At 43.6% G+C, this 12,680-nt stretch overlaps 1 protein-coding gene across 11 annotated transcripts in view; it reads left to right on the plus strand.

The window, feature by feature from the left end:
* DOCK9 (dedicator of cytokinesis 9) overlaps nucleotides 1-12,680 on the plus strand; it is a 305,745-nt gene that overhangs the window by 235,174 nt on the left and 57,891 nt on the right. For 6 of the 11 annotated variants that reach the window (XM_075918762.1, XM_075918764.1, XM_075918766.1 and 3 more), the window contains exons 37-38: nucleotides 2,362-2,409; nucleotides 5,182-5,318. In XM_075918762.1, coding sequence (XP_075774877.1) covers nucleotides 2,362-2,409; nucleotides 5,182-5,318 — 185 coding nt within the window. Of the gene's footprint in view, nucleotides 1-2,361; nucleotides 2,410-5,181; nucleotides 5,319-5,866; nucleotides 5,911-12,680 lie in introns of all 11 variants that reach the window. The other 5 variants (XM_075918765.1, XM_075918768.1, XM_075918769.1 and 2 more) reach the window with 2 other exon arrangements.

Here is a 12,680-nt window from a genome sequence, read left to right on the forward strand (position 1 = left end):
TATTAGTACCACCAATGGAACTGTGTTCAGTTTGTTATCATTGCAAAATCAGTCCCAAGAGGAACTGTCATCCTGCAAGGGCAACACTCCATAAAACAGCTCGAGAGATTTCTGTAACTAGCTTCCAATAAGATACCTTCCTTCAGTTGTACACCATGTGTTGGGGACTTCCACAACCCTCCTTTGATTCCCCCTTATTTGCTATGCTGGGGACCAAGGGACTCATACACACAACTCACAGATTCAGTGTGATCCATGCCTCCCTCCAAAGGAGCAACCAGAACTTTCTTCTGGTCCTATGGAAGAGGAAGATTACAAGCCCATTTTTCCCACCGAAAGACTGATGAGTCCTTGCACTTCTAAAAAGACAACAAGGAAACCCTCTGTTCCTTGGAACTATATATGCTTCCCAAAAGAGAAAATACCACAAACATCCCTGCAAACCAAGTTAGTTTCAAGAGTTATACCATCAACAGTCATATGAACTGCCTCACAGAGGATACAAAATCATGATACCCTGCACATCCAGCCTCTACATCTCAGCCTCACCCACTGGCTAAAAGAAAATTTTGATGGAATGCTCAGGATTTCTGAACCACTAGTGATGCCTCTCCACATATACTTTGGTGGGCTTCTGTCACTTTTATTCCACAACTGGAGTGTAGTTAAAATAATGTTCTCAACGTGTGAGCCACAGGTCCCTGGAGGACTGCATACTATGTCCAAGGGGTAGGTGAAGGACTTAAACTGACAACTGACTGAACAGAATTCAGTTATACATACAAACAATAGATGTACAAAGGGGTGCACACCTCCACTGGAGATTCCAAAGGGTTTGCAGATGAAAAAAGGTTGAGGACCATTGTAGTAATGGGACACATGACTGTTGGATAGCATCCATTCTGGCTACACAATAGCATTTATCTCCCTACCTCCTCTAAAAGAAATTCCGACTACTTTTTCATAGGTCCTTCTCATGAGGATCTTCCATTAGGAAGCAGGGTCCCTCCTCCAATCTAGAAGAAAAGAGGTCCTATTTTGGGGGGGGTGGTAGGAAGGGTGATAACTCATTCTCAGTGTCTGTCAGCTCAATGTCTTTATGTGCAAACATATTTCCATTTAGTTACATTGGGATCAGTAATACAATCCCTGGAAAAGAGCACATGTATCACATATCTAAATTTGAAAGATGCTTACTTTCTCATTGACATTCATCCTTCCCTCAAAATGTTTCTCAGACTTATGATGATCTCTAACCACTTTCAGTAAAGGATTCTCCCATTTGTCCTAACAAGCCCATTTAAGATTTTAATGAAATTGGTTCTAGTAATAACAGACAGAGCAGTTTCACCATCTACCCTCATCCAGAGGATTGGCTTCTTATTTTCAAAACATGCCAAGAAGCTTCACATCAGCCTTATTGATACTTCAGCTACTATCATCCCTATAAGTCTGTGTTAATTTTAGAAAAGTCTATCCTGACTGCAACACCAAACTTAGAATTCATAGGAGTGACCCTACGTTTAGTCAGGGCAAGGACTTATCGCCCAGTCAACCTCAGCAACCTGATAGACCAGGTTATGTACAACCCTTGAATGTCAGTGTGTGTTTGCGTGTGTCTCTTGGGACAGATAATTTCATATGCTTGTGCGGGCTTGGCTTTGAGTGGTATATACAACAAGCAAACAGTATGAATACTCTAGTAACAATTCCCAACAGGATGTGGTCCTCACTAACATGTCAGTCACTTGATCCAGGGTACTTGAACACCCCAAGAAGTCAAGACACTTGAGTCTTCTGAAACTCCAGGCACTATGAGAAACTTGCAAAGCCTTTCTTCCATTCATCCAGTTCCATTGTGTGCTCATATCCAATCTCTCCCTTTTAGCTTTGTAATTTCCAGGAATCCAAAACTCATTGGCAGACAGCCTTAGCAAGCATTTTAGTCATAAGTAGGAGTTAAATGAGTCAGTAGAGCACAACATTTTTACTCAGTGGGGTAGCCATTTGGGACCTGTTTTGCTTCCCAGACATACAGGAAATACAACATTTACTGCTCCAGGAGCTCAAGAAAAACTTTCCAGAGGCAATTCTCTCCTCAGCCCCGGAGCAATGTAAATTACATTAACTTAAAGCAGTGTCCTGCTCTCTCACCAGTGTAGTCTGTCTCTTGTTGACATAGCTTTTGCCTGTCATCTTCACCAGATGTGCTCCTATAGTACAGTTGCACCTATGTAGTGTGGTAGTGTAGATTAGCCCTTATAGAGGGATTGACTAGCAGAAAAATAGACAAATATTTGCAGTAAATTTTTATTTAAACAATTTTTAAATGTGCATTGATTCCTAATATGTTCTCTACAGGGTGTGCTTGCATCAGTTCCAGTACATGGGAAAACGATACATAGCCAGGTACTGTGTATAATTTAAACTTATGGTGTTATACTATGAGAGCATTAAAATAGCAATATGTACAACATCCATTGAGCTCTTGATAATTAAAAAGTTGTTAAACAAGAATGAAGGAATTATTACACAGTGATGCCTACCAATTTAAAGGAGAATAATTAGATCCATAAGACCTTTTTTGGGTGCTACCTGAAAATATTGTTGCTGTTCAAGAATATTAAATATACATATGCAAAAATATGCTTGTAAGAAATTAATTTAATTGTTGTTTACTTCCGAGGGGAATATATTTTGAAAAAAACTTACCAGAAGAAAAAGAACTAGCAAATACTAATTTGTGATTATTCAAAATGTGTAATGACAAGCATTGAAACTGTCTTGGTTGAATCCTCTCAGAAGCCTTACCTTGTATTTTTACTAAATGAAATTAATATGTACATTTCATAGACTGAGTATAGATTTAAATGAGATGGCATAGAGCTGCAATCGTATTGTTTACTGTAAGATGTCTCATAAGCTGCCATTTTGCAATTTTTTTCTGTTTCCTAGATTTAGATTTTTCAATTCATAGAATTAAATTCTGCTATCACATGTGTGTGTGACTAGGGTTGCCAGGTGTCTGGTATTCTACCAGACATTCCGGTATTTGCACTTTTTCCAGTTTAAAAAATTCAGAGAATACCGGACATGTGCAATGTCTGGTATTCTCTGATTTTTCCGGCTGAGCACCAGACGGAAGCCTGGCGTGGGCAGGGGGAGTGGCTGGAAGGCAGGGCCACAATCGGCCCTAGGAGCCTTTTATTGCGCAGAAGCCTGGAGGAGGTCTAAGGGAGTGGCTGGGAGACCATCTGGCAACCCTATGTGTGACACTCACATTGAAGTCTGTTAATCAGTGGGAGGACAATGGAAGTTGCATGAGTTAGGGATGTTGGCATATAGATATTTAAATAATTAACCAATAAGCCATTTAAGCTGACTCCCTGCATGTGACAGTTTCCATGGAGTTGCTTCCCCTCCTCTTCTCCCCTCCCCTTCCTGCTCCTGCTGTCTCCCAGGAGTTGGGCTGAGATCTGGGAGCACACTGACTGCTAGCTCCACCCCCAAGGAGCATTTTGGTAACAGTGTAACTGCTAATAATTGTTGCGGCTACACAATTACTAAAATAACTGATATCTAACATCCCTAGAATGCATGTGTCTGAGGTCTGAATTTGGTCCATAAACTGTATAAGTAATTGTGATTTTAAATAATTTAGTGGACATAGTCTGTTAGGCTTTCAGACTGCCTCTCCCACCACCTTGTTGGAGCCACTGTGATATCATTAAACTTGTGAGGAGAAATCCTGGCCCTATGTAAGCCAATGGAAATTTTGCCATTTACTTCAGGGGAACTAGGATAACACCAACAGTTCTGGCATTTATGTTTATCAATGACAGTAGCTAAAATGCAGGATACTATATTAGCGTTAACATTGGAAACTGAAATTCCAAAGAGGTAAATCAGAATATACCAAAAATCACAATGATTTTAAACTGAACTTTTTCAGACTTAATGATGTCAGTTTGTTTCTTACAAAAAGAAAACAATCTTTCATGCTAATTTAAATGTGAAATACTCATCCATCCTATTACATGAATGCTATTTTGTAGGCATACAGGAAGTTTGCCAGTGTGTCTCTCTCTCGTTCCCAGCCCTCAAAAACGCTTACACGGGGGGAGGGGAGAGGATTCAGTGACAAGATGGATCTATAGCTGTTTCTTAGTTTGTGTGTCTTTAGCTATGATTATACTGCTTTGTGCTTTTGGTCTATAGCTGTTTCTTAGTTTGTGTGTCTTCAGCTACAATTATACTACTTTGTGCTTTAACATACTTCTGAGTCTCCAGTTTTAAAAAATATCTGTAAAAATAACTTTGTGACACAGCAGGAAAGACTGTTCCACACTTCTGTCATATTGAATTATCACTTGATCTGCTCTGCATGTTAACAGACACTGAACTATTAAAATCATGCAAGTCTCTGGTGGTCTGTGGGATTATTGCACTTTCACAAACAAACGTAGCCTTTAAATCTATAACATTTATGTCACATCAAAGCATGTTGTATCACAGTAAATGCATGTACTGCACAGAATATCACTGAGAGAAAGGGAACAGAAAGGTGCAATTCCAGCATTCGTTTTCATTTCTCATCAGCTCTATTGGAGGTACACAATAGGAAGTTTATACTGATTGCTAACACAAATCACTTTTCTGTTTTCTTCACTTGATTGCTGACAAGTTTTAACAAAGTGTATGGCTCTTCTCCCTTCCTGCCTGGGTAAGATACAGGTGTTAGTGCCTAAATTAATTCCTGCTCTTATTGCATGTGGGCTTTCCAGTTTTACCCCTGCACCTTTTTCTAACTTTCCCCAAAAAAGTATGTTATCAAAAGAAATTAATGGATTTTTCAGTTCTGACTGTTGTCAAAACATCATCTAAATGAGCTGTAATTTAAGAATAATATTGCTAAAAGCTTTGAAGTAACTTAAATATTTAAAGACCTACAGTTTGTGTGTTTTTATCATCACACATTAGGTTTTTTAATTAAGAATTTGATATGGTGCATTTAAAAAAATGCCTATTTTTGTTTTTGCTAAAACATAAAACAACAAATAGGTGCATTGCAATTCATTCTTTAGTGCTTTTTGTGCTGTAACTGCTTAACTAACTCTCCCTGCCATGCTGCAGTTTGACATGTCTAACTTTTGCTTATATCCCATTTCACCCATCTTGCAGGAACCAGGAGGGGTTGGGACCCATAGTTCATGATCGAAAATCTCAGACATTGCCTGTTTCCCGTAACAGAACAGGAATGATGCATGCCAGATTGCAGCAACTCAGCAGCCTGGATAACTCTCTCACTTTTAACCACAGTAAGTTTCATTACACCATAGCAGTTGTCATCTTCATCCACTATCATAACACCAGAGGCAGGTCCCAGACCCACACCAGAGCACTTCATGGACTTTATTATTGTTTCATACAATTAAGTGGAATTAGTTCACTGATCTATTCCTACCGAATGATGACACAATGTGGAACATGGTTAACTACAGCATTGCATATTTTGAAGTGGTACTTTGAGAATTTATTTATGTATTAGTCTAAAGAATTTAAAACTGGTATTGATTTAAATCACAAATATTTAAATTTTGCTCATTTGAAATGGATATACAGTATATCTTATTTTTGCACTATATAATTTGATTTTGTTTTATTTTACCTACTTGTGACCCTTTATAAAAGATATAGTCTTCATGTTACAGTATGCACTTAGTTAATCATGTCTCCAGGTTCCTAAGTCTCTTGATGAAAATATAAATTTTAGAATTTCTTATGAGAAATGTAAAGTCCATGATTTAGTTTGTGTGGATATAAAAAAAATCTCCCAATAATGAAGTGACTTTTTCTGTGTTTTCAGTGTAAGAAAGATATCAAGTGTGCTTGGAATTTCTGTAGACAATGGTAAGACTTAATGAGGTTGATGTCAGTTTGTATAAGGCTGCTTGAATTCAAAATGTTTTTGTATATTGCCCTTTTAAATATGCTGCTTTTAAACTTCAAATTATACAAGATGAAGACTATATTTGTATGTCACTTTTTAATTTCCTACAGTTTCAAGCACCAAAAACTGGCCAGCAAACCTAACAGAATACAGTATCTATTCACACAATGTATTGGCTTGCCAGAGTTGCATACAGTAAAGCTATACGGCTCTTGCATGTATACAAAACCTATAGCTTATTGACATTAATATAAGGTAACAGTTGATCCAGTCCTGCAGTATTTACTCATATAATCCCTGTGAGAAATTGAAACAGCTGGTTCTGTATTGAAGACAGTAACATAAATGTGTTACCCTACCATTTCAGTTATTTCCAGTGCATTAGAAGACCTTTATTAATAAGAGATTTAAAAAAATTTAAAAGCTTGACAAGTTATTATCAATATATATTCCTTGCTTGATGCCCAAGCTGCTCAAGTAGCCCCTGTGTGAATTGCACCAGCTGCTGCAGAAGGCATGGGGGAATCCATGACCTCCCTGACAAAATCACAGCCTTAACATGAGTTTTCTAAAGGTCTTTTTCATTCAAAGTCCAATTTTGTTAGTGAAATACTACCAAAAAAAACTTCATTAGGGATTTTCCTAAATTGCATTTTGAGAAGGGTGTCAATTTTAGTGCGTCTATTTAGTTGCTTTTAATGGTATCCCAATACAGCGATCTTAATTAAGTCATCTCCCCCTATGTGAGAGGACTACTTTTTCCTCATCTTCCTCAAATCAGATTAGAGAGAGTTCCCCCATCATGTTCTCTGGCCTACTTTTCATCTGATAGAGATACTGGGGTTCAAGCTCATCATAAGCATAGGGAACACCGAGACGCACACTCATCCTTCTCAGTCTCCTATATAGTTTTATCTGGTCCATATTCATTGCCATATTAGGTTTCATGCTGACCTCAGTTTACATTTACATACCTAAAACACAATCACCTTCTCCAGCTAATCGTATACATCTAATGCATAACACCAACCTTAAGTTTTTCCATTAACAGCGAATCCCCACTTCTGAGGAAGGGCAGTCTCATCACTCCTGCTGCATTGTCATAATCTTTGTCATAACCACCAAATGTCAGCCAAATATCTCAGAAGCCTCTGAAGAGTAATAGAGACACTAGAGAGCGAGATGAAAGTGATGAGTGAAAAATCTCACAACCTTTTAGATATATTACACAGTACTACCAGAAGATTGACTGTACCAACTAACTCTTCTGGAACCAGAACAGCTCTTGTGGCAAACACTGGCCGCTATACGTGCTATACCGGAGTGGTCCCAAACAAGAGAATTTGCTGGACCAGGGGAGGTCAGGCGCCTGGCTCTACCGGGGCTCCCCTTCTGGCTGCCTGACCTCCTCTGGCCCACATGCTTGGTTCTGCTGACCCCAGCCTGCTTATGGGGCTCTGCTCCTAAGGGTTCTCCAGCCCCACATGGGTTAGCAGCTGCTCCCGGAATTTCCAAGCCCCACACTGAGTGGCAGTTGCTCTCAGGGTCCCCTGGCCCCGTGTAAGGCAACAGCCACTCTTGGGGCTTTCTGCCCCATGCCCCCGCAGGGTGGTAGTCTCTCTCAGGGCTCTCTACCCCCAGGTCATCGTTGGTCCTGCAGGCTGCTGCTGACCAGACCGGCTGTTGCTCTCAACCTCTTCAGCTGGGGCTCTCTGGTCTAGCAACATCTGTGTCCTGTCAGACCATGGATGTTGCTGGACCACAGAGTCCTAGACGAAAGAAGTTCAACTAGTACATAGATTTGAAAACTAAAATTCAGTACAGTAACTGTAATCCCAATAATTCTTTCCCTAGATCCACAAGATTGGTTCATAGCTCTCAACCTTCAAGACATCTATTTCAGTTCATTTCCCGCCCCCCAGGAAATAACTGAGTTATATTGTGGGATCTCAGCATTTCCAGTATAGAATTCATTTGGACTGTTAATAACCCCCAGAAAGTTTACAAAATGACTAGCAGTTGTTCCATCATTTTTAAGAAAGCAAAATACTGTATTTTTTCTGACCATGATGATTGGCTGACTCAGAATTCTTCTAATCAAATCTGAAAAAAAAATTCATTACACTCCTGTTAATCACCAATCTAGGGCGTAGAGCAGGGCTGCAGAAAATGTGGTCTGCAGGCCGAAGCCTGCCCTCCAAACCACCGGGTCTGGCCCGCGGACCACCCTGCCAGGATCCTCAGGCACATAGTTGCCCTGATTTAAAATTACAGTGCCTATGTTTCTCTGCTCTGCAGGGAAGATAGTGGGGTGGGGGAGGGGAGGTGGGAGCTTTGTGTGATCTCCCCATCCCAGCCCAATCCTCACCACCTATTGGCCAGAAACAACCCGCCAATAAAAACTGACCTCGGCCAATCTCTCAGCTCCAATTGGCTGGAAACAGCCATCCAATTGGAGCTGAAAGATTGGTCCGAGAGCTGGGGGCAGCACAGGTCTCTGCTCCCACCTGTAGTTGAGAGCCATGTGAAGGGAACAGCTTGTATTTTCAAGCGGTCTGGGGCTGTAGCAGGCAGGGAGCTTAGTCTGACTTGGGGGTGCTGCAGGCCAGGAAATGCTTAGGTAACCCCTACTTCTGGCACCCCTACTTCTGGGTGGCACCCCTCTTTCTCTCCCTCAGGTCAACATCGAAACCCTCTGCGTCCCATTCCTGTGCCCCAGGCCACAACTCCCTCCCAAACTCTGTACCCCCTCCTACATCCTCACCAAGGTCAGAATCCTCTCCTGCATCCCATTCTTGAGCCCCAGGTCACAATCCACTCCTTCACCCAAACACCCTCTCAGACCCTACACAGTCTCCTATACCCCAGTCACTTACCCTGTGTGTCCTTCTATATCCAGTCTCCATCCTAGACCCTCACATCCCTTCCACAGAAAAGTGCCACCCTTGACCACTTACCAAAATCTTGGATTGGCTCCTCCACCAAAAATAATTGCCCACCCCTGGTTTAGCGTAAACCAGGAAAAATCTCAGCTTGTCCCATTAAAGACGGAATGTATGGGTGCTCTGCTGGACTCTGCACAGCATCAGCTTATTTATATTAGCCCAGATTGAAGACAGTGGCACATCGTAATCAATTACTGAACAATCCTCATACTTTAGGAAGACAGTGTTTGAATTCTCAGACACATGGCATTTTGTATATTTGTTAGTCCTCATGCCAGACTTCATCTTCACAGTATGTACATCTATTTTTATGCTAAGAAAACATTGTATAGACATGGGTGATAATTCTTCAGTATGTCCTTCCTACAGCTCAGCGTGTACTGTGAATCTTACACATGTGGAATATTTCCCTTTTGTCTTTTGTGTCTGGAGAGAGCTGCAGCATGGCTTGTGCTAGCATCGCCCCTTCTTGTGCTTGTGGCCGGATATTCTGCCACCATTGCAGTAGTCAAGTGAAAGATTGCTTTGCTACTATCCTTTTCTTTTAGATTTCTTACTTCTAGCTATTTTTCAGGCAGTTTATATTGATTGTCAATCCTTTTCACCTCTTCCTGGTCCAGGGTCTGAGCAGCACAGTGGTAATAGATACCTGAAGCTTCTGCTACAGTGTTCCCCCCTGCCCCCCATGTTCCTTTCTGCTTTTCAAACATGGTAGAGGAACCGTACAATCACCAGTAAAATACTTTGTATGTGAAGCAGTTTTTTCAATATATGCCCCTCCTGTACATAGTCAGCCTAACTTTTCTCTGATGGGACCCAGAGCTCTGAGTTGATTAAGCATGTTGGGGCCCCAGTTCTTCCCAAATAGCCATGACTTCACCACAAAAAACCAGATCTAAAGATAGAGAAAGAACTGGGAAAGGCACTGAACACAAGGAGGGTTTCATCCAGTTGACCCAGGAGGTAAGTCCTAGGGCAACAAAGGATCATAAAGATATAAGACCCTTTCTGGGATGCTGATTTCTTCCTCTCTCCCCAGTAACTCCTACCGTGGATTCTAGAATCTGGTGAGAGGAACATAACTGCTATACGATTTCCCTTTCATACACTGTGAATCGGGATTCTTCTTCGAGTGGTCCCCGTGGGTGCTCCACTCTTGGTGTCAGGCTCGACCTGGCGCCACTGGTCAGAGGTTTTCAGTAGCAGTTGTTGGCTGGACCACACATGTGCAGTCAGCGTCTCGTGGCGTTCGCACCTTTGATCGTGTGGGCTGGTTCCCATCAGTTCCTTTCAGCCGTCCTCGGTTGCTGGTGTAGCTTCCCTGTTCTCCTCAGTGAAGCTCAGCTTCTGTTGAGAAAAAGAGTTATAGTTAGTTTCATGCGGGGTAGTAGTTACTGTTTAGTTATCTGGTTAAAAGCAAGAAACTGAAATTGACATGCCTGGTTCCTCAGGCTTCAAACGGTGTTCCTGTTGCCAGAAGGCTATGCCAGCATTGGAAAGGCATGCGGCTTGTATCCGCTGCCTGGGTGAAACTCACATCCCTCACAAATGTGAGCACTGTCTGAAATTGACATCTAGGGCGCGGAAGGAAAGAGAAATGCACCTCAAGCTGTTTTTATTTGATGAGGTTCTGCAGCCTTCAAGCTGCATTCTGCCGCTGGCTCCAGTTAGTACAGGGGCACAAAAGAGGAGTGCTTCGTCCTCTGGGCCATACCCAGATAAGAGAGTGAGGGCATCTCCCACCCACTCTCTACCGGCTGCACCCTCAACAAGAGTCAGCGGAGGGGACGAGCCGGGCATGCCGGGATTGCCCTTAAAATGACTGCCGCGGCCTCAGCAAAGAAATCAGCCACCCCAGCACCGAGAGCAAGTGCCATGCAGGCACAGAAGGTGGCCTCAGCACTGGCCCCAAAAGTCGCACGGAAGTTCAGCTCAATCCTGACAGGCCAGCTGACAGCAGCAGAGTTGCGGCAGGTGCTGGCACCGAGAGCCAAGCACAGAGCCGGCTCTGCACCACCAGCACAGCTGGCGGCAACGGAGCAGCAGACGTCGGTGCCACCATAGAGAGCCATGCATGGAGACAGCTCAGCACCGCCAGCACAGCTGGCGGCACTGGGGGCGCAACACACACTGACGCCAGCACCCAGAGCTGCGCAGGCTGATGGCTCGGCACCAACAGCACAGCTGGCGGCATCGGACACGCTGCGACCACCGCCAGAGGCATCAGCATGGGGGCGGGGTCAGCGGTCATGGAGATGGCAGAGCACAGCAGGGAAGTAGGGCACTCTCCAGTACTGATAGTGCATGACAATGGAGACCATCCCCAGCTGGACAACAGAGTGGCTACAGCACCAAGAAAGGCTGCTGGCAAAATGACTATGCACCTGTCAGCTCTCTCCCCGTCGCCAACTTTCTCCCCGGCACTGACTCCTTCGCCTCGTAGGCACTATGCAGGGGGCCGCACACTACTGCGGCACTAGGGGGTCTTATTCGCCACGGTGGCGCAGCCCTAGACCGTGTCAACATCACATATCGCCTCGTCGCAGATACACACCATCACCAACAAAGTGCTCGTCTCGTTTGTCACGTTCACCAAGGCGTTTATTATAGGCATCATGGCAGTATTACATCTTCCAGGCGGTCCTCCCCCACCTATTCTGACCATTACTATAATCAGTGCCACGGAACGCACAGCTACTACAGGTCCTGCTCCTATTCTTGACCTCTGACCATTACTATAATCAATGCCACGGAACGCACAGCTACTACAGGTCCTGCTCCTATTCTTGACCTATGTGCTGCTGCCATTTCCCGGACTATCAGCGCGTCCCAGGGGGATCTCACACACACAGCAGAAAGACTACCTGTCCGCACCATCTTCAATCAGTCCTCAGGCACAACCACAACAGTCCGATCCTGAAGAAGGGCAGATATGTGAAGCCGAGGGTCTGCCTGAGCAGATATCTCCGACAGAACAGACCTTAGTAGCTCCAGATGCAGCGGTCTGCCCTGAGGCTATATGTCCCCTCCAGACAACCTGAGAGAGTTTCAGAAACTATTAAAACGAGTTGCTGAGTCTCAGGATGTACAGCGGGCAGAGGTGCAAACCAAGCAGCATCACCTGCTGTGGAATCTCCATCCAAAACAACATTCAAAAATTGCTCTTCCGATCAAGGAGGCAATCATGGAGGCTGCAGATGAAATATGGCAATCACCAGCCTTGACAACCAAACAGGTCGACACAAGATATTTTGTCTCAGCCAAAGGCTTCGAGTTTCTCTTTAATCACCTGCAACCTAATTCCCCAGTTGTGGATTCCGCTCAACAATGGTCGAAGGCGCCACAATTAAAAACCATTGGTGCGGACAAAGAGGCAAAGAAATTCGATATCTTCGGCAGGATATATCCTCTGCCACCCTACTTCTGCGCATGGCGAATTATGCTGCCCTACTTTCCAATCACAGCTTTGATAACTATTCCAAATTGACTGAGCTGGCTCAATATCTTCCAGATTCCAAGAAGCTGATCTTAAAGTCAGTAGTACACGAAGATTACACTACATTGAGGGCAGGGTATCGTGGACACAGCAGCACATGCTATGGCCACAGCTATTTCCATGTGCAAAGCATCCTGGGTAGCCACAGCGGGAGTCCCCAAAGAGCTGCAAGGCAAGGTGGAGGGCCTTCCCTTTGACAAACAGAAGCTGTTCACAGAGAAAACAGATGAAGTCCTCTGCTCTGGGAAAGATTCCCATACAACCTTATGCACTTGGCAATGTACACCAC

The sequence above is a fragment of the Pelodiscus sinensis genome, chromosome 1 (assembly GCF_049634645.1).
Source record: "Pelodiscus sinensis isolate JC-2024 chromosome 1, ASM4963464v1, whole genome shotgun sequence".
Classification (NCBI taxonomy): Eukaryota; Metazoa; Chordata; order Testudines; family Trionychidae; genus Pelodiscus; species Pelodiscus sinensis.